Raw genomic sequence first — 26,882 nt, 5'->3', positions numbered from 1 at the left:
TTACCTGGGATTGGGTGGAAGGCGAGGGTTTAAGGGGGTAAACTCGGGCCCTTCTTGGACGGCTGTGGGGGGAAGCGGGGCTGGGGGAGGGAAGGGAGTACCTTTCCCCAAACCCACATTCAGCCGGAAGGGCTGTTTCCAATTATCCTGGGGGAAGGGAGGAGGGTTTGCCTTTTTGGGTGTAAGAACCCTCCCTCGCTTTCAGCATCTCTGGGCAGAGGTGACATTCCTCTCCCCTCTGCCGTCACAGGCCCCCAGTCCCTTCCCTCTGATGGTGAGGTCCCAAAGCAGATCCCCCGCTGACAGTCTCTTCAGAGCCCCCTTCTCAGTGTCTGGCGAGGGAGGGGGTGGGGCGGAGGCACTGCCTGAAATAACATACTCCCCCCCCCCCCATCCCCAATCAAGCGGATGGATGGAGAAGCGGGACCAGGGACAGCCGCCCAATGGAAGACTCCCGCCCTTGTCCCGCATCTATCCGAAATACGGAATGTGACGCCTGTGGTTTCTCGGGAGGCACCTTTACTCTTTCGTATGTGTCCTTGGCTCTGGCCACTCAGTCGCCTGCCTCCTGGGGGAGTCCAGGGGAGAGGCGGGTGCTCCTGCTCCCCTTCCCCCAGAGCTGAGTAATGGTCCCTCTGCTGCCGGATGGTGGTAAACAGTGTGGAGCGCGAGTGAGCGGGTGTCTTGTCTGTCACTGTCTGCACAGTCTCACGCAGTCACACCCAACAGTCTGACACACCGCTCCTGCCACTCCTGCTCAGCCACCGCTCACCCTGACCCCTGCCGCCCCCACCTTGGGACCGAGATTTCAAACAGGTTCCCCCCCTTCAGTTTACCGAGTTGCCTAGCAACCGGCCAGTCAATGGCATGAAGCCCCACCCCCACTCCCTTGACTTCACACCGAGCCCCGCAGCCCCATTGGCTCCCGCCTAGTCCCACCTCTCAACCCCGGTGTCGGTGTCGGGAAGGAGCCGCCAGCCCCCACCGCTGCTGGACAAGGGGGCCCACCTGTACCCCACCCGGCCCCATCCCCAGCATTTGCCTCCCCCCAAAGACACAAAGACCCTGGTACCATACAAAACCTTTTTATATCAACTCGCCCCCACCTTCCTCTGTCCCTCCCTGTCCCTGCCCGTCCTGGTGAGCGTCAGCGACCCCGGTGTCCGGGCCCCCCCCACACCACCAGAGCTGAAGCTGACTTTCAAAGCGGACGTGGCGCATGGAAAGCAGAGGAAGGTCCCCCCGCTGCTCCCCTTCGTCCTCACTGTCCGTGGGCTCCGGAAACACGCGCTGACCGGACGCGGTGGCCAGCAATGGCAGGCTGGGGTGCAGGCTGCAGGGAGAGACAGGCAGCGCCTGTCAGCATCCTGAGAGAGGATGCCTGTTCCCTCGGCATCCCCGTCCCTCCCCAGCCCGAGCCCCAAGATCTGTGGCATTAACCGACGACCTCACTCCGTTGGTGCAGTCCTTCTGGGGCAGAAAACTCAGCACTGGCTCCGGCTTCCCCTCACGTCCGGCCCCGCTGGTGTCCCACACGGACACCGCCCCGTTGGTGCTTCCGCTCACTAAGAACTGCCCAGTCCTGGGGAGAAGAGAAGCCTGTTGACGCGGAGTCATCACCCCCGGGGGCAGGAACCCCTCACGGCCAGGGGCTGGGACCTACAGCTGGGCTCTGACATCCCCGGGGGCACTGGGACCCTGGGCAGGAAGGACTCGGTCACTCACGGGTCCAGATCGAAGTAGACGCGCTGATTGGTGGTCACCTCTCGACTCAGGGACCACAGTGGATGACCAGGCTGCCGGAGATCCCAGCACAGAAGCTCAGCATCCTGAAGACACAGACCAGGGGCCTGGAGTCCACTCCCCCTCCCGCATGAGACGTCCCCGCTTCCCCCAAGGTTTGCAGACACTCCCTTAGCTTGGCTTAGTTTTTTCCCACGTCCGACCCCGACACATCACAGACTGCATCCCCATTGCTGCCTTCTGTGCACCCTCTTTGGGATCTCAGGACGTGACCCCTACCTTGCGGGCTCCTGAGAAGAAGCGGTTGCCGTCGGGGTGAAAGCAAAGGTGAGTGACGCCTCCTTGGTGTCCTCCCAGCAAGGCAAGAGGGGAGCCGTCGTCACAGGCATACAGACCCAGGGAACGGCCGTAGGAGCCACAGGCATAGAGCGGCTGGGCTGGGCTGAAGGCTATGCAGGAGATGATGCCACTCTGGCCCTGCTTTTTTGCTAGAAAGGGACGGAACAAAGTTGGGGACAGGGCAAGGACGCCGGACATTAACCAGGCCGATCAAGGGTACATCTCTGTCTCTTGTTCCACGTGCAGGGAACCAGTGCCTCCCCTGTCCCGTCTGCCTCAAGCAGGCTAAAGATCCCTGATGCTCCCCAGATCCTTCTATCCCCACAAAGGACCTAAATTTCTTCTTCAAGACTTATTTCTTCCTTCTCAAATCTGTTTCTCCTCGAAGGGATGGAAACCTAAAGGCTTATAGGAAAATGAAATCCGCCTCACTTCCAATTTCCCAGAGAGACCAAGATTTTAGAGATCAAGAGGCACACGGCCGACAGGGCACGGGCTCAGGAGTGAACCAGGTTGACCTTGGGAGAGTTTCGCCCCCTCCCTGAATCTGTTTTCTCCTCTGCCCCCCCGAGTACGACCTGCCTCCCTGGGCTGTACTGAAGACGACGTGACGGGCCCGGTCCCCTGGCTCACACGAGGCCCCTCTGCACGTGGCAGTGTCCTCCCCCTTCCTCCTCCCCTGGGAGGCACAGACGCTCACCAAACGTGGCTCGGACCTCACAGTCACGGCCAGGCCGGGCCGTGGAAAAGACACGCACGGTCCTGTTGAAGCCACAGAAGAGCTGGGAGCCGTCCGGGGAGAAGCAGAGCGAGTGGGCTGCCGTCAGCTCGTCCTAGAGGCAGGAAAGCCATGCAAACAGCCTCAGGTGGCCCCCGGGAGGGAGCTGGGTGAGGATGATCCCTGGGACGGGCGGGGAGGCCCCTACCAGGTGGTTGTAGGCACGGAAGGAAGCCCGGAGCTGTCCGGTGAATGCATCCCAGATGTGAATGGGGTTCTCCCGGCTGCTGCTGGCCACGCTGAGAGAGACACGGACACTGAGGCCCCGGTGCTGTCGAAGGAAGGGGAGGAAGCCAACTGGCCGGCCCTCTCAGCCCGCATCGAAGGGTACAGCAGCCTTCCCTCCTCCTGAGCCCCCTGCCAGTCCCTAGCTCGCTCTCCGTAGAGGATCCCCTTGAAACTTGGGGGGGGGGGGGGAGGGACGATGAGAGGGGAAGGCGGAGGGGAGGTAAAGGACATCACTTACTAGGAGGTGTCTGGCTCGGCTGAAGACATCAGCGAATACCAGCAGTAATCGTAGATGGTGTCACCTTCCACCATTCGAAGGACGGGGGCCTGGACAGAGATGCAGGAACGCCTGGGTCACTGGCAGGAAAAGGAGGCAGACTCGTGCTACAGAAGCTTTATGCCAAAGGGGGACTGTCTGTCGGCACTTAACCGGGGGGAGAAGGCAGATGGTGTCGATACGAAGAACAGAATCCTGATCTCAACAGTCAAGGATCAGCTCAGACTGTCGTGTCGGATTTGGGCCACCAAATGCCATACAGACTTCTTCTTTTGCTTCTTAAACACTTAAGAAGAAACAAGCCTGGTGGCTCAGTTGGTTGAGCCTGCATCTGACTTCAGCTCAGGTCATGATTTCACAGCTCATGAGTTCGAGCCCCACATCAGGCCCTCTGCTGTCAGAGGGGAGCCCGCTTTGAAGCCTCTGTCCCCCTCTCTCTCTGCCCCTCCCCTGCTTGTGATGTCTGTCTCTCTCAAAAAATTCTTAAACTTTATTTTTTTAGTTTTTTTTTTTTTTGAGAGAGGGCATGAGCGGGGGGCAGAGAGAGAGTGAGAGAGAGAGGGAAGCAGGTCTTATGCTCACCCAAAATGGAGCTCAAACTCACAAGCCGTGAGATCATGACTCAAGCCGAAGTCTGATGCTTAACCAACTGAGCCACCCAGGTGCCCCAAAATACATAAACTTAAAGAAAAAAAGGAAGGAAAAAAGAAAAGAAACAAAAACTACAAACCAACCATTGATACCAATATTTACTGAGCACCTACTAGATGCCGTTAGATCCTTTAAAAAATTGTATTAAACAGTTCAAACATGCAAAGAAGTATATTTAAAACTTCCTGTGACTCCTCCACCCAGCTTAAAAAAGGAAAATACAAGGCAGTTAAAACTTCTTCCCAAGGACACCCTCCCTCAGAGGTATTCGTGCATTTCTTTAGAAATGTATTCATACGAGAAACACCCAGACAACGTCATCTACCATGGTCTTTCGTGGCCTTTACCTTTAATACCGATGGTACCAGACCTTTTGCATCCCTTTGTGACTGGGGGATTTCACCGCAGTGACACGCTTAGCTCTAACTCAGGCACCTTCACCGTTGGGCAGCACCCCCACTATCCTTCTCTGCTGACAGTCACCCACGTTTTTCCATATGTTGGGTGGAGGGCTTTGAACATTCTGGTACGCGTGTGGGAGGGCCTCTCCGCAGCTTCTGCCAGATGACCGGGCTCTATGGCACCCACTCTGCCAACTCTGCCGGATGGGGTCACCCGTTGGCCCAGAGGGATCATCCGGATTCACTCTCCCACCGCCGCTGTGCGGCGTGCAAGGGAGTGCCGGTGGCCCCTTGGTGCGGCCAGACCTCCAAGTTTTTGTCAATAAAAGGCTGTGCTGGCGCCTGGGGGGCTCAGTCGGTTGAGCGTCCGACTTCAGCTCAGGTCACGATCTCACGGTCCGTGAGTTCGAGCCCAGCGTCGGGCTCTGCACTGACAGCTCGGAGCCTGGAGCCTGTTTCAGATTCTGTGTCTCCCTCTCTCTCTGCCCCTCCCCTCCCCTGCTCGTGCTGTCTCTTTCTCTCTCAAATATAAACATTTAAAAAAACTTATTTTTAAAGGCTGTGAAGTAGAATTTCACTGGACTACGAAGTTGCCTTTCCCCCATGACCACTGGGGTCAGACGTTCACCTACGTTCAGTATTCGCTTAAGCACACCTCTTCGTAAGTTCTGCTCACTTTTCCAAGTTACTGGCTTCTCCTTACTGATCGAAGGGAGTCTTTCAATCGTCTGGGTAACAGCCCTTTGTCAGTTATTTGCTGGCCCTCAGCGCAATGCCACGCACCCATGCCCTCAGCCCCTGCTCCGAACACACACATCAGGCCGCCTGGCACAACGCTCCGCTCACACATCCCACGGGCACCTCACACTCAGCTTGTCTGTGACAGACCCGGCTTCCGCCTCCTTCAAACCTACTCCCCCACCCCCCCAACCCCACCCGGGGCTCCAATCCAAGTGTGGAAGCCGCCAATCTGAGCGGCAGCCTTGACCACTCCTACCCCTCACCCACTTTCCACTCCTGGTCCAGCCCGCGCAAGACCAAGTAGCGGCCGGCGATCCTAAATCTTGCCCGGTCCGCCGCCCCGGGGTCTCTCGAAAAACGTGTCCACGCCCTTTCGTTCCCACCAAAGCCACCGCCTTACTGCCAGCATTTGTGCGAGTCTGCGTGTTCTCCGGGCCTCCCCGCACCGCCGCACCCCAGCCTGCACCCATTCTCCACGCTGCAGCCACGTGCGGGCCACGGAGACCCCATCGGGCTGGAATCCGGCCCTGCGTCACTCTCCTGCTTAAAACGTTCAGTGACTCCGGGTAACCCTCAGTATGAGACCCGATCTCCTTACCAGGTGTTGGCCCCTACCCACCTCTCATGGCGCACCCCTCCGTACTCACCCCTTTAGAATCTCCACATCCCGGTGGGACTCCCAGCTCCCAGAAGGTGCCAACGTACCGTACTCCCGATCTACAGGCTTTCACACACACCAGCATCCAGGTCTAGAATGTTCCTCCTTCGCTCCCCTCAACAATTCCTCCTGGCTGAATGCCGATCACGCTTCTGGTCTCTCAGAGGCGTCTTCCCCTGCGAAGCCTTCCCTAACCCCTCTTGCGGAGCAAGGAGCCCCGCTCCGTGTTCCTACAGCCCTCTGCCCCTCGCCCTGCATCGTACCCATCTGAGGAGGCAACAATCACACCTGTCCGGCTCACCACGTTTTCCCCAACACCTAGCATATCATCGGCAGTCAGAAAGAAAATGTTCTGATGAGCGAAGACAGAAGACGGTTCCAGTAACATGAGGCCCCCAATAGTGACCTGACTTAAAGCAGAGACAGTGGAGTAGGGAGAAGCAGATGGAACCGAGAGATAAGGGGACTCGATAGGGGGAAAGGGGGGGAAGGGTCAGGGCAAATGAAAGGATGAGACCAGCCTTCTGGTCTGGATACCTGACGTCACCACAACGGTAGAAAGACTTGGGGTGCACAGGACAGCCATGAGGTGCCCGTGTCCTTGGTGAATGAGGGAGAACCAAACGGCACAAGCCTCAAAGGAAAAGTTTTTACAAGAGAGAGCGCAAGTGTCTGGATGCAGCATTTGGGGGATGAGGACAGCCCCCCTCCAAACCTGAGATATGCAGGTTCCCCTGGGCAGGGCTATAGGGAGCGAAAGCCTCGGGCAAGGGCCCCAGGGCAGGGACAGAACTCAGGACTGAGGCTGGGGAGTTAGGGATAGGAGTTCCAGAAAGCTCCGTGAAAAGGCACAGAAGGGAGGAGAGGAATTAAGAAAGCATGCTGGGAAGAAGAAACAGGTGCATGGAGGGAGGGGCGCCTGGGTAGCTCAGTTGGTTAAATGTCCCGTTTCGGCTAAGGTCATGATCTCACAGTTCGTGGTTCAAGCCCCGCATCTGAGCTGTCAGCGCAGAGCCTGGAGCCTGCTCAGGTTCTGTGTCTCCCTCTCTCTCTGCCCCTCCCCTGCTCGCACTCTGTCTCTCAAAAATAAACAAACACTAAAAAAAAAAAAAAAAGAAACGAGTGCATGGAAATACTCAAAAGTGACCTCCTCCCATTTCCCCACCTACACTAACTGTATCCATTTCCAAATCCTAAACTTGCAGACACATGAAGTGTAATCATCTGATGCGTGCACTTGTGATACAACTCGCACACTCACACGGCTAACAGCAGTTTTAAAAAAAAAAAGCAGAAGAGCTTTTGAAAACAGACTGGGTATCTGTCTACAAGATGTAGAACAAATATTGATACTTTTGACCTAGAGTATTTCTTACTCATCAAATTTCTCTTAGGAAAGAATCTCCGTCAAAGCACATGAAGACGTTCACTGAATAATTTAGGATACAAAAATCCTGGAAACAACCCAAATGCCCAAAGCAGGGGAATAGGTATGAAAATCATCAATTGCGGGCACTCGGTGTAGTCTCATACACCATTAAATACGGTAACTATGGAGACCGAAGCACCACGGAAATCACTTAGGAGACGACTGTTAACGAAACAAAAAAGCAGCATACAAAACCATCTACAGTAGAAACACAACCACATAAAAAGCCTCCGTACTGTACAGGCCGAAAGAAGAGGGGATAATTTAAAGGCTGAATTTTGTAGAGTGGTGGCTAATGATGCCTTTTCTCTTTAACCATTCCCGTTTTTCTTAAACGAATGGTGCGATAAATTCTCAACCTGCCACGCTTCCAGAAGCTCTTCTAACGACCCCTGCTCCTGAGCTCTTTCGGGACGGCCCACCATGCCCACCCAGCCCCCGAGACAACACCTGCAAGAACCGGGCCTGGAGCGCCCTGTATGTCACACAGAGATCGCCAACAGGGGCGACCTCTGCCTGTTAGGTGAGCGACCAAGCCGTCCCCGGGACTGGGCCCCCATCTTCGAGGCGGCCGTCACCACTTTCTCTCAGTCCCCATCTTCAAGGTGGCCGTCCGCTTTCTCTCGTTCTCCTCCCCAGGGCACACCTCAGGGACAGGAGGGGGCGGGGTGAGTGTCAACCTTGCTCACGGTAGCCATTTCCAAATCTTTTTGCTTCCCCAAACTCCAGCTTCTCCACATTTAAAAAATATATATTTATTTATTTTGTGTATGTGAGAGAGAGAGAGAGAGAGAGAGAGAGAGAGAGAGAGAGGGAGAGAGAGGGAGACAGACAGAGAGACAGAATCCCAAGCAGGTCCCATGCTGTCAGCTCAGAGCTTGACTCCAGGCTCCATCCCATGAACCACTAGATCGTGACCTGAGCCGAAATCAAGAGTCAGATGCTTAACCAACTGTGCCACCCAGGCGCTGCCTTAAGCTCTCTTTTAAGATTTTACTTTTATTTTAGAGAGAGAGAGAGAGAGAGCGAGCGCGCGTTTGAGCAGGGGAGAGGGGAGGGATGGGAGAGAGAGGACAGAGAGACAGACAGACAGACAGTCTTAGGCAGGCTCCAAGCTCAGCACGGAGTCTGACTTGGGGCTCAATCCCATGACCCTGGGATCACGACCTGAGCCAAAATCGAGACTCACACACTCAACCGACTGAGCCACCCAGGTGCACCTTAAGATTTTATTTTTAAGTGATCTCAACGCCCAATGTGGAGCTCGAACTCACAACCCCGAGATCAAGGGTCACCATGCTCTACTGAGCCAGCCAGGAGCCCCAGCCGTACTTCTTGCCACCATACCGGCCCCCCACCTTTCTGTCACCCTCCCTGATTCAGGAGACTGATTCACTGCCTCGCTCCCCGCAGATGCTCCTGTCACCGCACCATCTCTGGCCACCGTCTCCCACCTGGCCAGGTAACTTGCTCTCTTTCCACCACGACAATTATCCTGCTTCATCAAAAACACATTTACGATCCACCTCCTTGTCTGCTTTCCATTCGAGTCTGTCGCCGCACGGATGCCCCTGCAGACGCTCTCGAGACACCCGCCTTTCCCAGCCACACCAGCCTCCTCTGCCACGCTCGACCCAGCTCATACCCGCCACCGGTGTTCACCGAATACAGAACAGGCGCTGGTTCGTACACGTTCCGCTAACTCTTTTACTGCTCCCGATGGCTGTGTGGGGTGGGTGCTGTTGCTGTCATCCTCGTGTCACACACAGGAAAAACAGGGTCGATTCGCTTGCTGGGAAGCGATGCACAAGGAACTTAACAGATCTCACCTTAAACGGACGGCAACAAATTTCTAGCGGACGCTGAGCACAGAACAGCGACGTTACCGCATTCCTTGCCAGTTTGGATCTTCGACTCGCCGGGACCAGTCATCCCCGCCTCCTGCTCTCTCCCCACAGACCCCCTTCCTTCAGCAGGTCAGCTCCCTCTCTGCTTCCCTGAGAAGCCAAGAGAGGAGACCCAGAAACCCTCCGACCCCCAAACGGCTGGCTCTCTTCCTACCTCGAGACAGCGTTCCCCACCGAACCAAGTCCTCTGATGGGCTCCGGATCCTGTCCTCGGCCAGCCTCTCAGGGACCTGTTACCCCCCTCTCCCCTTCAGCATCAATTCCTCCGTGTCTACGGGGTTATTCCTGATGCTGCAGAAGCACCCTGCGAACCCTTCTTTGGCCCCACATTCCCTCTGGCCACCATTCCGTTTCTCGACACCCTTCCACAAGAAAACTTTCCAAAGAACTGTATCTCCTCCTCTACCCACTCTACCTGGGCTTCTGCCTCCATTGCTTTTCTCAAAGCGCTCCCGCTAAGGTCACTAACGCCTTCCGCCATTCTCTGCGTCTCGCCCTCAGCAGCATCAGACCTGACCCTGCCTCGGCCTCTGCCATCCGTCCTGCACGCCACCCCCATCTGCTCGAGCGCTCCGGGCTCTGTGTGAGCCTCCTCCTCCTCCAGCCACACGGTCCTGACACTGAATCGTATACAAGATGCCAGATCCCGTCCACGTGCTCCTCCCCTTCTCAAAGTACATCCCAGCCCCGGCTTCTCCCCTAGCTTCACATTTCACACAGACCTAAAAACGCTTCATTGTCTGAGGCCTCCTCCTATCTGCTTCCTCCTCTGAGTAAATCGTACCACTGTCCCCCGGGCTGCGAGAACCTGGACACCGCCAGTGATCGCTTCCTTCCCTGTACCGTCCACGTCCTACAAAATACACTACGGGGCGCTTGGGTGGCTCAGTCGGTTAAGCGTCCAACTTCAGCTCAGGTCACGATCTCACAGACCGTGAGTTCGAGCCCCACGTTGGGCTCTGGGCTGATGGCTCAGAGTCTGGAGCCTGCTTCCAGTTCTGTGTCTCCCTCTCTGTCTGCCCCTCCCCCGTTCATGCTCTGTCTCTGTCTCAAAAATAAACGTAAAAAAAAAAAAAATAGAATAAAATAAAAAAATACACTTCAAACCCATCCACACCTCTCCACGTCTCCTGCCACTGCCTGGCCCCAGCCACCACCGTCTCTCACCTGGACCGCGATAAACACATCCTGATGGGTCCCCCGGATTTCACTCCTGCTCACCACAATCCATTTTCTAAACTTTGGCCATCCCTTCACTCTTCTGTGTGTGTGTTTTTAACATTTATTCATGCTTGAGAGAGAGACAGAGAGCAGAAAAGGAGCAGAGAGCCCAATGCAGGGCTTGAACTCACAAACCATGAGATCTTCACCTGGGCTGAATGAAGTCAGACGCTTAACGGACTGAGCCACCCAGGCGCCCCACACTCTTCTGTCTTAAAACTCTCCCCTGGCTTCCCAAATAAACCCCAAATGGCCTACCCACCAGATCCAACCCGATATGGGTTGTGGAATCCGTCCTCACCACACTCTCCCCCTCACTGGCCTCAGTCCAGGCACACTGGCCTACTTTCCGTTCCTTGAACACACAAAGCTCCCTCTTAGCCCTGGGCCTCTGTAAAATCATTGCCTCTTCCCGGGACGTTCTTCACATAACTGACCCCATCACCCTTCACGTCTCAACTCAACCGTCTCCTGCTCAGAGCTCCTTCCTGACCAGTTTATCTCAAGTGGTCTCCTCTAGGGGCACCTGGCTGGCTCGCTTAAACGTCTTGATCTTGGCCCAGATCATGATCTCACAGTTCATGAGTTTGAGCCCGCGGTCGGGATCTGCACTGATGGTGCGGAGCCCGCTTGGGCTTCTTCTCTCCTTCTCCCAGCCCCTCCTCCACTTGTGCACGCTCGTGCTCGAGCTCTCTCTCTCTAAATAAACTTAAAAATACATAAGTAAGTAAAGTGGCGTCCTCTGGTTACTTCCTTCTCGTTCTATTTATTTCCTTCACACCACTTGCTATCCTTTATAACGAACTTCCTCGTTTGTCAGTTTCCACGTTTGTCGTCTGTCTCCCACACAAGACAGCAAACCAGCTCTTCTGTCTCCTTCAGCACTTTATGCCGGCACCAAATACGATAACTAACACATTGGCAGTCGTTCAATAATTATCTGTAAGTCAACTAAATACCGCCACAACAAACCCACCGTTCTTTGATGGAAAACACACATTCACGAGTAAAGAATGGGCAAACGCCACCTTAAATTATCTCCACGTCCAGGGTAGAACGTGCTACCTGTGAACGTTCGTGAAGAAACGTTCTGTTTGCGATCAGGAAACACGTGGGCTCAACTTTCTCCGGCCATGCGCAGGACTGACACGTGCAGCGTCCGGTGACGGGACAGAGGCAGCCCCTACCCTTACCATTTCTGCATATTCCAGCTGTTCCCCCTCATTGTACAGCTCTGGGGGCAGGTTATAAATACGCAGGATGTTATCAGCACTGTTGGTCAAGATGCAGGAACCATCAGGGGCCCTAGAAATAGGAAAGAGTTAGAAAGCTGGGCAGGGCTCTATCTTCCAAGTGCCAGGCTCCCTCTGGGGGTAGGTAAGCACCCCAAGACTCTGAGAAAAGTGGAAGACACATATTTTTAGGTGAAATGTAAGCTCAGTCCAAGAGGAACTTTTACTTTCTTCCCAACTCCCACCTCGATGGGCTCTTCTCCAAGATAACTGGAGATCTTTTTATGGTAAAAATCCTGGGCACGGTTATCCCCCAGCCCCATTACCCTTAACTTACCACTTACAGCCCTTCAAGAAGTTCTCGGGCTGGGTGCTGAACTCCGACCAGGAACCACTGAGAAATCGAGGTAGCTGGGAGAAGCTATAGCTCCAGGTGCTGGAAGGAAGATGGGGAGACAACAAGGCAAGGAGGAAACGGGCCTGGTGAAGTGGGCCCCAAGACCCGCGAAGAAGCACACATCTCACGCTCCCAATCTCCTCGGATCTCTGCGTCCACGCCGTCACCACTTACCTGAATCCCTCATCCTCCGGAGGAGCTTCCTCAGACACACGTGCTGTGGGCTCTCCGGGCCCCAGCTCCGGCCTGTCCGTCTCTTCTGCAGGAGGGCTCACATTCTCAGAAAGTTCTGGCTTCTCGACTGGAAGGCTCGGCTCCCTAGGAGTACCGAACCCCGTTTCCGGGGGAGCGGAGATAGAAGCTGAGCCTCCCTCTCCCGTCTCCTGGGAACCAGCTGAACCGGCCTTGGGATCTGGGGACAAGCGAGGCGGCTCGTCCCCATCGGCCGGCGGTGGTACCAGTTCAGGGTCCGGGTCTTTATCCGTCAGGGAAGCTTGAGGAGAGAGGCGGGCCGGGGCGGGGGCCGGGTCCGGGTCCGGGGCTAACACGGGCGCCTCCGGCGTGTTCATGCTGCCGAGGACGCGCGGCCACACTGGCCTCGCTGGGCAACCCTCGCCCCGCCGCAGAGTTCGCAAGGCTCCGGACGCCGAACTGGAGCACCTACCTGCGCCTGCCTCCTTCCTCCGGGAGGGGGCGGAAGACCCCGGGAAGGCGAGGCGGACCTAGGGACACCAAGGTGGCAAGCTCGGCGTTCCTCAACCCGCTCGGTCCCTAAGAGCCACGCGCTCTCGCGGGATTTGGCCGCACCTTTCAATTGGACCTCCGCCTCCCGATCGGATTTCGCGGGCGACCCGGGAGAGGGGCGGGGCAAGCACGTAACAGGTCACGAGGGTTTACCGTACCCATCACGCCCTGGGGCTCCCGGTGGCTGCTGGGTGTTGTAGTCCGAAAGCTTCCGCCTCTGTTTGAAGGGCTTGAGCTCCCCCTGCCGTCTCCCTCCGTCACTCTTAAAGCACCTACTCCCCCCTCACCTGCAAGAGGGCGCTAGCGCTATACTTGATTTTGATCCTTTTGCTTCTCATTCGCCAAATTCCTCACACTTCCGTCTCTTTTCATTCATTCAGTAAGTATTTATTATTGAGCTCTTCCTTGCGACCCAGTACTGTACCAGGCACTGAGAAATACAACAATGAGTAAGATAGCAGCACAAGGGTTCTGCCCTCCCTAAAAGGCTTACGTTGCTGTGTATTTAAGGCAAGGAACACATCTTTGCAGAGAGCGGCAAGGGCTGTGAAGGAAATTAAACAAGATGGTGTGATACAGAGTATCTGAAGGAATACGTTGGATTGGGATATTAAGGAAGTCCTTCCTAAAAAGGTGGCATTTTAGCCGATGAGAAGAAACTATCCAGCTATCCGGGAGAGGGATGACAAGTGTCTTTCTTTCTTCCACCTTCATATTTGACACAGTGGCGGGAGTCTTCCAAAATGGTTTCCACCGATTCTGCCCTCCCAGTTCTGGCTGGTCGAACTTCCCCACCCCAATGTCAAGTAGCTGCAGCACCAGCACGACGAGAATCCTGTCTCACTCCCACCGCCCCCCGGCGAACTGCTTGCCCTTACTTGTCATGGCGACTGTCCAGCTTTGTGCCAGGAGCCTCGCGGGGGTTGCTGGGATTGGGATTTTCCCCTCCCATGTGCTCTGTCTGGCGCTAAAAGTTTTGAGCTTCTCAAAAGTCCAGAGCCACCATCCTAGGCGCAGGTAGCTGCTGGGCTCCGGGGTCCTCTGGCGTCCGGCCTCGGAGCGTGCTTCCCAGGACGGTGACACGCTCCCCTGAGGTTCGGGTAAGCTCCTGCCTGAGCCAGATGAGTCCTCTCTGAGTCACCGGCTCTTGGCTCCGTGTATTTTCAGCTTGGGAGAATTGTGGGGTCTGGGGATGGGGCACTGGGGACTTAGCGATTTGGGGGAATAGACGCTTGGTTGACGGCACCGACATAGGAATGCAATGTTGGGAGGCCTCGGTGTGGATGATGGGGATGTTAGGACCAGCCGAACTCAGAGCTGAACAGGAGAGTGGGACCTTCAGCCGGCCTAAAGGGTTCTTCCCCCACCCCACCCCCATCCCAGGGCTGGGTGTGGGGAACCCTGAAATAGCACGCACAAAGCATCAGGATATGAGACGCTCGGATCTCGGAATTTGGTTGGGGGACCCGTGATCCGAGATTTTAGGGCCCACAGCATCCTGGTGGAACCTCGGGATCCATTCCGAAATGATTATTCGGGGGATGATCCGGGAAGCCCAAGCTGCTCAGGTCCCATAACTTCCGGACCTTTGTCCTTCCTGGAGTGATCTTTCCAACCGGTCTCCGGCTCCGCTAGATGGAGCAAATCCAATTAGACTGTCAGTTGTGGAAGTGGGAAGTGCTCAACGAGAGATTTGCCCGCGAAGCCCGGGAGGACTGTCCGGGCCGGAGAGGCCCAAGAGCCCTGTTATTGTTTGGCTCTGCATTTACATTTTGCCACTTACAGGAGCGCTTCCGGTTTCTTTTTCCGGAGCAGCTCACTGTGCACCCGATGAGAGGGCGTAGAGACAAAATGTCATTCCGACAGGCTCCTCTAACTTGCGGAGGGAGGCTACTAGCCCCCTCCTCCACTTTTTTTTTGTCCTTCCCGAGCTACTTAGCAGCCGCCTCGGGGAGGGAAGGGGTATTTGTTTTGATGCAAACCTCAGTCCCTCCCCCTCTTTGAATGGTGTGCTCCACCCCGTTGCCTGCCAGCTGGACGGACGCTACCATTGCGTGCGACGGGGTTTTAAAAAGCGTGCCGAGGGCAAGCCCTGGGTATTTTCGAGAATGGGTACGTTTGAGAATTAAATGGTGAAAGCGGGCGACGATGCGCCGTCCGTCTGTGGCGGAGACACGGTTTCTCCGGCATCCGGCTGCAGCCCAGCCATTCCGATTTCGGACGCAGAGCGAACGTCGCGGGGGCGGAAGGGGCGGGCCTGGAGGGGGCGGGGCCCGCCGAGCCGAGCGGGGGGCTGGCCTCCCGCCTGTCAGTCACTTGGGGCGCGGTGTTTCCAGCCTGCGCTCGCGGTCGGCGCACCTGCTGCGTCCTGGACCCCGCGCGCGGTGCTTGCGTGCTGCTTGTTCCGAAATTGGGGTAGCGTTTCCGCCGACTGCAATTAGACGAGTCGTGGCAACTAACCACCGCGTAAAGCCCGTCAAAATACACATTGTCATCGCCCCGGAGAAGGTGGACGTGCCTCTCTTCCTAGTCGATCTCTGACCCTCATCTTTGGGTTCTGTCACCAGTTTTGCCCTTTGGAGAACGTCCTGTAAATGGAATCACACAGTATGTGCTCCTTTGTGTAGGCTTCTCGCCTGCAGCGTAATGCCTGTGACATTCACCCGTGTGACATTCCTGCGTGTATCAGTCTTGTATTAATGCTTTGCTGCTTTGTATTTAGCCTACTCCATTGGATGAATAAACGATGGATTGTTTATCCATTCTTCTTATGATGACCCTTTGAGATGTTTCCCGTTTGGGGCTATTCTTAATAAAGCTGCTTTTAACATTCTTGTACAATTTTTTTTTTTTTTTGGACGACTACTTAGGAGTGAAATTGCTAGGTAAGCGAGGAGATGTAAACTTGCAAATTTCCTATATTTCAAAGCGGTTGTCCCGTTTTGCATTCCCACCAGCAAGATCTGTCCTTCCTCACATGTGTGTGGTTTGTCAGTCTTCCTAATATTGTGTACATCGTTGTGTTAATTTGGAGTCCTCTGCACTTTGATCCATTTCCACCTGCTTATTGGCCATTCCTATGTCTTAATGGAAGTGACTCTAGATCTTTCCCCCCATTTCTTTAAGTTGGTGTATGTGCTGTTTAAAAATTGTGTTCAGTTGCAGGCAGTTCTTTATATATCCTGGATAGGAGTCTTTTGTCAAGTGTTTTCTCCTGTGTTTGACCTGTTGCTTGCCTATTTGTTGAAGAGGAGCAGCAGAAGATTCTTCTTTTATCTTTCAAATATTTTCTGTGACCCGTTTAGAAAAACCTTTGCTTGACCCCAAGGTCATGAGATACTCTAGGATATTTTTCTCTAGAACCTTTAGGATTTTAGGCTTTATACTTAGGTCTATGAGCCATAATTAATTAATTTTAAAATAATTTTTATCATGATGGGACATACGGGTCAAGGTTTTGTTTTTATTTTGGGTTTTTCCTATATGGGTATCCCGTTCTCCTAGCTCCTAACAGCCTTCCTTTCCCCACTAAATTGCTTTTAATTGGAGTGTTTGGCCCATTTAAATGTAATGAAATTATTGTAAAATTTGGGTTTACGTCTGCCACCTTAATGCTATTTTCTATTCTATTTCTCCTTTGTTCTTCTCTAACTTTGAGGAAGAAACAATACCAATGTAACACAAACTCTTGCAGAATAAAGAAGAGGTAACATTTCCAAACTAATTTTAGGATAATCCTCAGAATCCTGATACCAAAACCAGACGGGGACATTGCAAGAAAAGAACATTTAGACCCGTATTCCTGCTAGCACATATATATGCAAAAATGTGACAAATTTTAGCAAATCAAATCTGATAGTATATAGAAATGATAAATACATCCTGACCAAGTGGAGTTTATCTCTAGACTGCAATGATGATTAACATTCAAAAAATCGATCGGTGTAATTTGCCACATTAATGGATTGAAGGATAAAAATCCTATGATGATTTCAACAGCTGCATAAAAAACACTTGACGTTATGCAATACCTTTTCATGATAAAAAAGAAAAGCGAAAAGAAAAGCCAACCCCCCAGCAAACCAGAAAAAGGAAAACTTAGTCTGTTAAAAGTCATCTCCAATCGAGTTACCATCAATACATAATAGTGAGAGACCGAATGCTTGTCCTCTAAGATCAGGAAATAGAAAAGGATTGGACTCTCACCCCTTCAACATTGTACTGAAGGTGTTAGCCAGGCTAATAGAAAATTCATTGAAAAACTATCATGAAGGGCACTGCCTGGCTGGCTCAGTCGCTAAAGCATGCAACTCTTGGCCTCGGGGTTGTAAGTTCAAGCCCCACGTCGGGTGTAGAGATTACTTAAACAATAAAATCTTTTAAAAAAATTTTTTTAACGTTTATTTATTTTTGAGACAGAGAGAGACAGAGCATGAACAGGGGAGGGGCAGAGAGAGAGGGAGACACAGAATCTGAAACAGGCTCCAGGCTCTGAGCGGTCAGCACGGAGCCCGACGCGGGGCTCGAACTCACGGACCGTGAGCTGAAGTCGGATGCTTAACCGACCGAGCCACCCAGGCGCCCCTAAAATCTTTAAAAAAGCAAAGCTACCATGACTGATAAATGATTATAGCACTGTCACAGGTTTTAAAGGTAATATACATAAACTGTATTTTTATATAATAGCAACCATTGAATCTGAAGTCAGAAAATGAATTGTAAAAACAATGCCACTTATAGTAACATCTGAAACATGGCATCCTGGGGATAAATTGAAAAAAAAAGGGACGAGAGTTCTATATTAAAAACTACAAAATATTGCTGAGAGAATTTACGGAAGTTGTAGATAACAGTACCATATTCATGGATGGAACACTCAATAGTGTTGAGAGGTCAAAAGTGATTTAATTCAATCCCATGCAAAATCCTAGCAGGTTCGTTTGTAGAAATTGATCCGCTGACTCCGAAATGAAAGTGTAGTACAAAGTTGGAAGTCTTAAACTACCTGACCTCAAGATTCCTATAAAGCTACAGTCGGACGACAACCATGAACTAGACTAGAGCCCAGGAAAAGACACATGAGTGTGGTCAAATGGTCCTCTACAAAGGCCCCAAAATGAATCCGTGGGGAAAGGAAAGTGAATAAATGGTGCTGTATGACTGTTAGAAGGAAATATGGCAAAGTATCTTGGGCTTGATAGGGCTGGGTCACAAGCTTGTATCAATTTGTCCAATTTTGCTATCTAAATGGTAAAATTATGCATTTCGACTTATGTAGATTTTTTACCTCAGAAACACTGGTGGGCTTCTGGGGAGCAGCTAGACATACGTTTGTGAAATTGTCCAGAGTATTATGTCATTTCCTTCTTTAGCTTTATTTTAGAAAAATACACAACACTTAGATTCCCACCAAATAAGTACACCAAATAATTATAACAATATTTTGTCTTATCTGAGTCCGTATGTTAATTACACATGTATGACTACCATCTTTTTTTTATTTATTTTTTTATTTTTTGGAGACGGCGCAAGCAGGGGAGGGGCAGAGAGAGAAGGGCAGAGGAATCCGAAGCGGGCTCTGCGCTGAGAGCAGAGAGCCCGACGTGGGGCTTGAACTCAACAAACCGAGATCGTGACCTGGACCAAAGTCAGTCGCTCAACCGACTGAGCCACCGGGGCACCCCCTTTTTTTTCTTTATTAATCAAGCTAGAACCCTTTGACAGTAACCCCCCCTCCCATAAGCATACATATCCCCCTTTCTCTGAAACCATTACTATCCTATCAAAACGATCATAGCTCACCAGTAGGTTATTAGTAGTTAAACTTGGGGGGGAGTCAAAAGATACACTCGGATTTTCAACAGCACAGGGGGTTGGTACCCCTAACCCCCACCCACCCTTGTTCAAGGGTCAACTGTAGTCTTTGTATTTCTAATTTACATGAACTACGTATATTTTACTGTGTTTGACTCTTCCCCACCTCCCGCCCTGCAAATTGTATTTTTTAATCCACAGGTTTCTGATCTATATCCAGTTACACATATACAAATAAATTCATTTCCTTAAATTGCTGTAGTAAATTTCTCTTGTGAGGATACCACTGCCATTTAGCCACTCCCTGCTGATAGTAACATTGTTTCTTATCACCTGCCATCTGGGAACCATACTGAAGAACATTTTTGCGCTAGCCTCCCGGTACAAAGTAGTAAGGTGTTCCGTTTTACCAGACGCTGCCCTACTTTCCAGAACCCTCTTTTTTTTTTCTTCCCCCCCAGTCAAATAGCTTTCAGCCAAAACAAATGTTTTTGGCACAAGGCTCTGGATGAAGCCCCGGGGGTGGGGGGGACATAATTATTTAGAGCTTGGAGGTGGCTGTGGACAGCCCAGGTTCAAATCCCTGGCCCTGAGCCCGGGTGAGTGACTTAATTACTTTAACCTCGGGTTCCCTGGGCTGATGACACCTACCTTATAGGCTTCTTGAGAGGATTAATGAGATAAGCCACCGAAAGCAGTGGGCCCCTGTGGGGATTGATTACAAACAGCAGCCATTGTCATGATGGTAGTGGGGTGGGCCTGCCCTTGGAGTCCCAGCTGAGTTTATGGCCTTCCCGCCAGGGATATCAATGTCAAGTCCTGCCTCCCCAGCCATTTGGAAAGTCTGGTTCCGCTCCTGACAGTTTCATTTAATGGCCCTTGAGGCTCTTCTCCGTGGGGAGTACCTGCTCCGAAAAGGTTTCCTAGTGATTGTGCATTTTCGAGAGAAACATTGAGAATTTAGTTGCTGCCCAGGACCAAGAGAGGGAGACCTCTGTCTGTGGGGCTGTGTCCCTCCCAGCGGGACTGAGTCTCGGACTTAACCGTTGCCGCACAGCCCCCGCTGTGGCACATTTTGGGCTCTTCCTACGTTCCAGGCACTTTTCTCAGCTCCTTACATCATCCGTAATAAGTAAGGTGCAGTTTTAGAGCAAAGGACACTTAAGGCTCCGAGAGGTTAAGTAACCCTAACCCTAACCCTAACCCTCACCTCCCCAAATCCTGCGAATATTAGGTGGTGCGCCTGGGATGCAGGCCTAGCCTGTCCGGCTCCCGAGCCCGTGATCTGTCTGCTACAGCTGCTCCATGGTCCCTGGTCCTGGGGACTTTTCACTAAACACACAAAAACTCAGTGCCTGCATAGGAGGAAGCCAAAAAGCTAGCCTGTTAAGACAGGTTAAGACACCCAGCAAGTGTAAGTAACAGTGTAATTTCAACCCTTCTGACTTCTGAGCCCCCTCCCCGTTCTCTTGAGCTCCCTTCCATAAAATCTCAAAGTTCTTTTGATCGCTGATGGAGGAGGGGTCTTGGTCCATCCCCACAAATTAAATGTTTGGGATCACTCCCCGCTGGGGCCCTGTCTTGCTTCCTTCCACGCACGTGCGTAGCCAATACCCCCGTCAGCCAGCGTTAGCCGCTGTGACAAGTAGCCCTTTGCCAACCTCTTAATCCAAGGACTTTTGTCAACCCAAATCTGCACCTCCAGCCTTAACTGATTACAAAAGAGGGCTCTGCAGAGTCGTCTGTGACGAAGTAAGCATCTTACTCCTAGACGTTTGAACGGTCATTTTGAATAAAAGCTCATTCATTCGCCTGTGTGTCGGGCACGCAGTTCACTTCACCTCTCGCTGGGACTCTGGCTTCCTCGCCTGTCAGGTGACCGAGACAAATGAGACGAGGTGCTTGAAAGGATTTCACAAACCAAACCCACAAGAAAGCGCGCCCTGGATCCCACGCAGGTGGAGGCGAATGTTAAGGGAGATTATAATGGAAAAAGCTGCTTGGGACGAGGGTGGGGGGTGATAGTTTGTCAAGGCCCTACGAGACAGCAACAAAAAAGCAATGAACCTGGACCCACACGGCAGGTGTATTTTCTCGCAAAGCTGATAAACTTGGAGTCAGGGAAGGTGTCACGAGATGGTGGCAAGTGCCCCGGCCGGGACTGGGACCACCCCTCTGAACTCGCCTGCCCCTTGGACCACTCACAGCCCGCTTGCTCATGGCTTGGGCACGACAATTCACTTACAGTTAGAGAGCCCAACCAGATACAAAGCATCTGGCATTACCTATATTACTGAGGTGAGCACAACAGATAACATGGCTGCACTGAGGAAGTTTCTAGTCCCCCAGAGGCAACAGCCGAAAGGAATAAGCAAAGGTGTCTGATGGCATACCACCCTGGAATTAGAATCAGATGACAGAGTTTGGCTGGTGGTTCTTTGACAGGACACCTGTCAAAGGTTCTTGAACCTCACAGTTCGTGAGTTCGAGCCCCGCGTCGGGCTCTGTGCTGACAGCTCAGAACTTGGAGCCTGCTTTGGATTCTGTGTCCTTCTCTCTCTGCCCCTCCCCTGCTCACGCTCTGTCCCTCTCTCCTTCAAAAATAAATAAGCATTAAAAAAAACAACAACAACAAAGAAAGAAGAAGGCTTTGTGATGAAGGGATCTGGCGGGGAATGTCAGGGGTCCATGGAGGCATCGTCCCCCAGGTGGAGGGAGTGGCTGACAGTCACTTCATCCTTCTTAACAGGAAAGAGAGCAGAAGTAGGGTACCCTTCCACGAAGGCTCGTGGGTTCAGTGGTGGGAAGGTTGGGATTCCCTCTCTGGGTACCTTTGTGTCTGGAGGACATGTGCGAGGGGCTGGCAAAGGGTCGGGCAGGGGCAGCCCTGTTCCCGGGAAGACGGGGGACCCCGGGGTTGGGTGTGTCTCAGGCCGGACCCTCGTTCCCTCCACAGCGGCCGCACTGTCCTCCCAGGGGCCACAATGCAGGAGCCGCCGTTGGAACTCACCATCGAGCCCCCTCTGAGCCAGGAGACATTTTCGGAATTGTGGAACCTGTAAGTGGGGGGCGGGGCGGCCTCCCTGCCAGCCCCCCAGGACCCCCCAGTCCTGCCCACCCACCCCATTCCCCAGCCCCCCGGTGGAGCCTCTGTAGAAAACAAACCCCAGCACTGACGTTCTGCTCTTCTCTTTCAGACTTCCCGAAAACAATGTTCTGGTAAGGACTGGAGGTGGGGGGCTGCTGGGGGGGACACTATGGGGACATGGGCCGGAGACCTGGCCCTCTGACTCCTGCCTCTCCCCCCTGCAGTCTTCCGAGCTGTCCTCAGCGATGAATGAGCTGCCGCTCTCGGAAGATGTCGCAAACTGGCTGGATGAAGCACCAGATGATGCTTCCGGAATGTCAGCGGTTCCGGCACCAGCAGCCCCTGCGCCAGCCACCCCTGCGCCAGCCATCTCCTGGCCCCTGTCATCCTTTGTCCCTTCGCAGAAGACCTACCCGGGCGCCTATGGTTTCCATTTAGGGTTCCTGCAGTCGGGGACGGCCAAGTCGGTTACTTGCACGGTCAGTGGCCCTGAGGGGCCGGTTTCCAGGCCGTAGCCCCCCTGGCTTTCTCTGTTCAGAACTTTGGGATTCCTCCTCTCTTACCTTCTTGTCAGTCTTCCTACATCCGACCTATTTAGTTTGGCCCGTGACCTTTGGCCTTGCCCCTGCCCCAAAGTTGACATTTCCCCTTTGACCTTGGGCTTCCGGCACCCGTCCTGTTCCAGTCAGCCTCGCTCACGGGGCCGTGGAACTTTTCTTTTTTCCTTCACTCCCTCCTTTCTTGGCTTTTGTAAGTGAGCTTCTGGGATAAAGACCCCCAACCCCGCCATCCGGAGCCACATTTCCCCCGCGGCTTCCAGTTGGTGTGTAAGTGGTGCTGGTGCATGTGACCGCCCCCCCGCCCCGGGCACTCGTCCCCTGACCTGTGTCCATCCCTTCTCCTTCCCTCACAGTACTCCCCTCCCCTCAACAAGCTGTTTTGCCAGCTGGCGAAGACCTGCCCCGTGCAGCTGTGGGTCCGATCGCCGCCCCCACCGGGAACCTGTGTCCGCGCCATGGCCATTTATAAGAAGTCAGAGTTCATGACAGAGGTCGTGAGGCGCTGTCCCCACCACGAGCGCTGCCCTGACAGTAGCGATGGTGAGCCGTCGGGGGCTACAGATGGGGCAGGGCCTGCTGCTAGGGTCCCCCGGCCCCTGATTCCTCCCCGATTGCTCTCAGGTCTGGCGCCTCCCCAGCATCTCATCCGAGTGGAAGGAAACTTGCATGCCAAGTACCTGGACGACAGAAACACTTTCCGACATAGCGTCGTGGTGCCCTACGAGCCGCCCGAGGTCTGCATTGGCATCTGGGGTCTCTGGGAGGAGGTGGGGGAGGGGTTTGTCAGCGGCCGTCCAGGTGGGCGATGGGGGGGGCTTTTCTCCTTCTTATGCAACCTCCCCACGGCCGCGTGCGGTGTGCACAGCCAGCCGGGTGGTCCCCAGGGCACGGTTGAAGAAACCAGCCTACACACTGCAGGCCTGCCCGGCGCTGGGTGGCCTCACTCCGCCCCATCTTCTCTCCCAGGTCGGCTCCGACTGTACCACCATCCACTACAATTTCATGTGTAACAGTTCCTGCATGGGGGGCATGAACCGGAGGCCCATCATCACCATCATCACCCTGGAAGACTCCAAGTAGGGACCCGCACGCCACCCTGCCCCAGGCCACTCTTCTCCCGTGCGACCGAGGGTCCCGTCCTTCCCGCTCCTTCCCATCCCCACCTGTGGAATCCCCTCTGCTGTCCCCCACCCTCCGCCTCCAAGTTTTCTTTTCTCTGGCTTTGGGACCTTCTCTTACCCGGCTTCTCGATACTCCTTAGGCTTTTAGGCTCCACATAGGATGAAGGAGGTGGGGAGTAAGGGGGGCCCCATCTCCCTCACTGCCTCCAGCTTCTGTCTTCTTACGTGGGTAGTGGGAAGCTGCTGGGACGGAACAGCTTCGAGGTACGAGTTTGTGCCTGTCCTGGGAGAGACCGGCGCACCGAGGAGGAAAATTTCCGCAAGAAGGGGGAGCCTTGCCCTGAGCCGCCCCCTGGGAGCACTAAGCGAGGTAAGCGGGCAGGACGAGAGGAGGCAGGGAGGGTGCAGTTCGGCTCAAAATTTACTCTTCTCTCGCCGTTCCTCACCTCTTTCCCAGCGCTGCCCCCCAGCACCAGCTCTACTCCCCCACAAAAGAAGAAGCCACTGGATGGAGAATATTTCACCCTTCAGGTAATCAAGGGCGGGATGCTTAACCCATTGAGCCACCCAGGTGCCCCGATTCCTTTGAAGTTAATATTACTGGGTTGAAGATTTGTTTCAAAATGTGGTTTTCTGCTTGACTGCTTTGCCTGCAATTAGGGCGTTTGCCAGTAGGGGGCAGTGGTGCCTTAAGACAATGGCTCAAGGTTGTGCCTAACTTCAGATCTCCAGTCACAAGGTGCGTTAAGTGGTACTGTGACTTTCGCCCTAATACTTCTTTATCCCCCTCCTCCCCTGCCGCAGATCCGTGGGCGTGAACGCTTCGAGATGTTCCGAGAGCTGAATGAGGCCTTGGAGCTGAAGGATGCCCAGAGTGGAAAGGAGCCAGGCGGAAGCAGGGCCCACTCCAGGTGAGTGACCTGGGCCCTCTCCCAGCCCCGCTCCCCTGCCTTCCTGCCGCGAAAGGCCACAGGACTCCATTCTAATCCCACTTTCAAGGCAAAAAGGAACTGGCTCCCTGACAGTGGGACCTGCCCTGCTCAGTCTTCCCCCAGTTGTATCCTGCACCCCCTTTCGTGCCTCTTGGTCATTTCCAGCAACCCCTAGCTCAGAGCTGGGGTCCCAAATAGAGGCCTGATAACCATGTGGGAGTATGAGACACTGCAGGGTTGAGACAGCCCCCCAGCCCTGCCGACCACCAGCAGGTCTGCGTGGCTCCGCGACTCCCTTTATTGGGCTCAGTTTCCTTGTTTGTCAGACGGGGTGGGGAAAGACGACGACACGACCCAGAAGTACCCCTGGTGCTCAGTAAACACATCCGCGGGTGGTGGTGACCATTTCAGCTTAAATTCCCCTGCTCCTGCCTGGGGCCCTTCAGAGCCTGGATCTGAGACACGCCTCCCACTCACTGACGTCATGTCTTTCCCTGCCCCTTGTCTCGCCAACAGCCACCTGAAGGCTAAGAAGGGGCAGTCTACCTCCCGCCATAAAAAGCCAATGTTGAAGAGAGAGGGGCTCGACTCAGACTGATGTCCTTCCGCTTCCGGTCCCCCCCCCCCCCCCCCCACTGACACCCTCACCCTTGTCCTCCTTCCCTGGCATTTTTGGGACTTGGGAGCTTGAACACACAAGCTTGGTCTGTTCCCCTGCTTGGTACAGGTATGCCTCGGAAACACAATGAATTTTTCCACTTACCTTAGCCTAAGGCTCTGCTAACAAAGTTGGCCTACGTAGTTGGTTAGTAGGGGGAGGTGGGACCTTCCAACCGAGTTTTTTAAGATTTTTTACTATGAGGAACCGTGAGGGAGGTAGGAGAATGTTCCTGCCTATAAAGAGCGTTCTAGAACCAATCATACGCTGGGCCGCAAGCCCAGTTCTCTACCATTTTAACCAGCTATTGAATTTGTCCTGATTTTATTGTCCATTTTTATGAAATGCTAATAACCATACCTACCTCACGGTGTTTGTTGTGAGGGTTAATGAAATGATAGATGTCTTGCCCCCAAACAGTTTTTTTATTACACGATGTCTGAGACTTGGTGCCTTCACGGTGCTGATTCCCTAACGTCCCTGTTGGTGGATGGGATGATCAAGTTCCTACGACCGGGACAGCTGGTCAGGGGTCCCCTCCTTGCTGGCCCGGCCGAATCCTGTCTTCCCTCTCGCCGAACCTCACTTCCTAAAAGGAAGTCTGACTCTGTCCTACGCCCGCGAGGGATCCGATCCCTGGTGTAGGATCTGTATCTGTCAAGGTCTGTTCCCTGCCCCCGACTCCTCAGGATCAATTTCTTTTGCACTCTTCGAGGCACATCTGCGTATTTCCCCACACCCTTCCCCCCTCCCCTTTTTATATCCCCTTTTTATATCGGTTTCTTATTTTACAATAAAATTTTGCTAACACCTGTGTGTCTGAGGGGCGGGTGCCCGTGGAGGCTGCGTGGGGCCTGCCGTGCCGCAGGGGCGAGTCAGGAGGTGATGTTGGGAGGCAGCCACCTGAGTGTCCGGGGGAGGGGGAGGGGGGGCTGGGGGGGGGAGGGAAGGGGGGTGCCACGCCGGGGTTCCGGGAGGAGAACAAAAGCTGGAGACTGGGTCAGTCTGCGGGCTGCATGACAACAAGGGAGGGGGGGACTCCATTCATAACTCGGGAACCAACTGTCCCTCCTCCCCCGCCCCCCTGCCCTACCAGGGCTGGCACAAGGTTCTCTCCTGCCCCTGCTTCTAGGATTGGGCTGCTGCCCCCCTCTGTCAGCCTCTCACCAAGGATTATGGGATTTAAATGTCTGATTTAGCAAGCCTGAGCCTCTGGGGTGGCCATCTGCTCACAAGAAAGGGGCAGGATACCTGGGTCCCCGAGGAGGAAGATGGTGGGTGCCGTTGGATGAAGACAGCCAGGGAGGCCTGCCAGCCAGGGTCCCAGGAAAGTGGGGGCGGCTAAGGTGAGGGCCGGGGTGCCGGGCTGGGGCCTTCCCGGCATCCCCTCATCCTGGGCCTCAGGCCAGGCAATTCAATGAATTGAAGCTTTAAACTATGCCAGGAAAACCTCAAAGGGCTTCTCGGGGTAGGGAGGAGAGCTGAGGTTGGGGAGCTCTGCTCCCCCGCCTGTCCTGTTCCTCGGTGCTGCTGGCTCCCAGGGAGGGGGGCTGGGGGGGAGCTCTCTCCGTCACCCACTGCTGCCAGAGCCAGCGCTTGGAGGGGCGGCCAGACACTGGGGACATGGCTTGGCCCACCTCCTCCCTGGAGGCAGAGGGAGGGGTGCTAAGGTCCAGAGAGGGTTCTGGGGCCAGCGTCCTCTCAGCTTCCTCAACCAGGCTGAGGGTGCCTGTGGGGAGTGGCGTGGCCTGCCCCAAGGGTCCCAGATGGCCGTGCACCCACCAGCCCCCCTGGCCTCAAGACCACCTTCTTTCTCTTTCTCTCGCCGGGGAACACCAAACGCTCCCCGGGAGACCTGGAACCATCTCCTTCAGAGACCCGAAGCTTCACCATCTCTCCCCACCCTCCGGGGCCTTGGCAAACCAGCGCTGCTCGAAACTTCTTCCCTCTCCTCACTCCTCCA

At 54.0% G+C, this 26,882-nt stretch overlaps 2 protein-coding genes across 2 annotated transcripts; one reads left to right on the top strand and one right to left on the bottom strand.

Annotated features, from left to right (window-relative positions):
* Window positions 1-1,077: 1,077 nt before the first annotated feature.
* WRAP53 (WD repeat containing antisense to TP53) lies at window positions 1,078-13,694 on the bottom strand. The gene is made up of 10 exons (XM_027047531.2): window positions 12,177-13,694; window positions 11,943-12,041; window positions 11,567-11,678; window positions 3,327-3,415; window positions 3,009-3,099; window positions 2,783-2,915; window positions 2,023-2,231; window positions 1,726-1,829; window positions 1,448-1,582; window positions 1,078-1,333 (listed from the first exon to the last, which is right to left on the bottom strand). Exons 1-10 carry the CDS (start codon window positions 12,569-12,571, stop codon window positions 1,087-1,089), a joined length of 1,614 nt encoding a protein of 537 aa, XP_026903332.2. The 5' UTR covers window positions 12,572-13,694; the 3' UTR covers window positions 1,078-1,086.
* Window positions 13,687-25,729, top strand: TP53 (tumor protein p53). The gene is made up of 11 exons (XM_027047532.2): window positions 13,687-13,846; window positions 21,517-21,618; window positions 21,758-21,779; window positions 21,873-22,127; window positions 22,562-22,748; window positions 22,830-22,942; window positions 23,175-23,284; window positions 23,563-23,699; window positions 23,787-23,860; window positions 24,134-24,240; window positions 24,778-25,729. Exons 2-11 carry the CDS (start codon window positions 21,545-21,547, stop codon window positions 24,857-24,859), a joined length of 1,161 nt encoding a protein of 386 aa, XP_026903333.1. The 5' UTR covers window positions 13,687-13,846; window positions 21,517-21,544; the 3' UTR covers window positions 24,860-25,729.
* Window positions 25,730-26,882: the final 1,153 nt, after the last annotated feature.

This window comes from Acinonyx jubatus, chromosome E1, assembly GCF_027475565.1.
Source record: "Acinonyx jubatus isolate Ajub_Pintada_27869175 chromosome E1, VMU_Ajub_asm_v1.0, whole genome shotgun sequence".
In the NCBI taxonomy this organism is placed as follows: Eukaryota; Metazoa; Chordata; class Mammalia; order Carnivora; family Felidae; genus Acinonyx; species Acinonyx jubatus.
The sequence above is the reverse complement of the archived record's forward strand: the minus strand, read 5'-3'. Positions and strand labels throughout refer to the sequence as shown.

Bases quoted from the DNA above. Each gene is read 5' to 3' on its own strand.
- WRAP53 (XM_027047531.2), bottom strand. From the start codon at position 12,571: ATGAACACGCCGGAGGCGCCCGTGTTAGCCCCGGACCCGGACCCGGCC. The intron at 3,416-11,566 runs GTAAGGGTAGGG...ATCTCTGTCCAG, and splicing joins AGCTGGAATATGCAGAAATG to GCCCCCGTCCTTCGAATGGT. The intron at 3,100-3,326 runs GTAAGTGATGTC...TGTCTCTCTCAG, and splicing joins GCCGAGCCAGACACCTCCTA to CGTGGCCAGCAGCAGCCGGG.
- TP53 (XM_027047532.2), top strand. From the start codon at position 21,545: ATGCAGGAGCCGCCGTTGGAACTCACCATCGAGCCCCCTCTGAGCCAG. The intron at 21,619-21,757 runs GTAAGTGGGGGG...CTTCTCTTTCAG, and splicing joins TTTTCGGAATTGTGGAACCT to ACTTCCCGAAAACAATGTTC. The intron at 21,780-21,872 runs GTAAGGACTGGA...TCCCCCCTGCAG, and splicing joins TTCCCGAAAACAATGTTCTG to TCTTCCGAGCTGTCCTCAGC.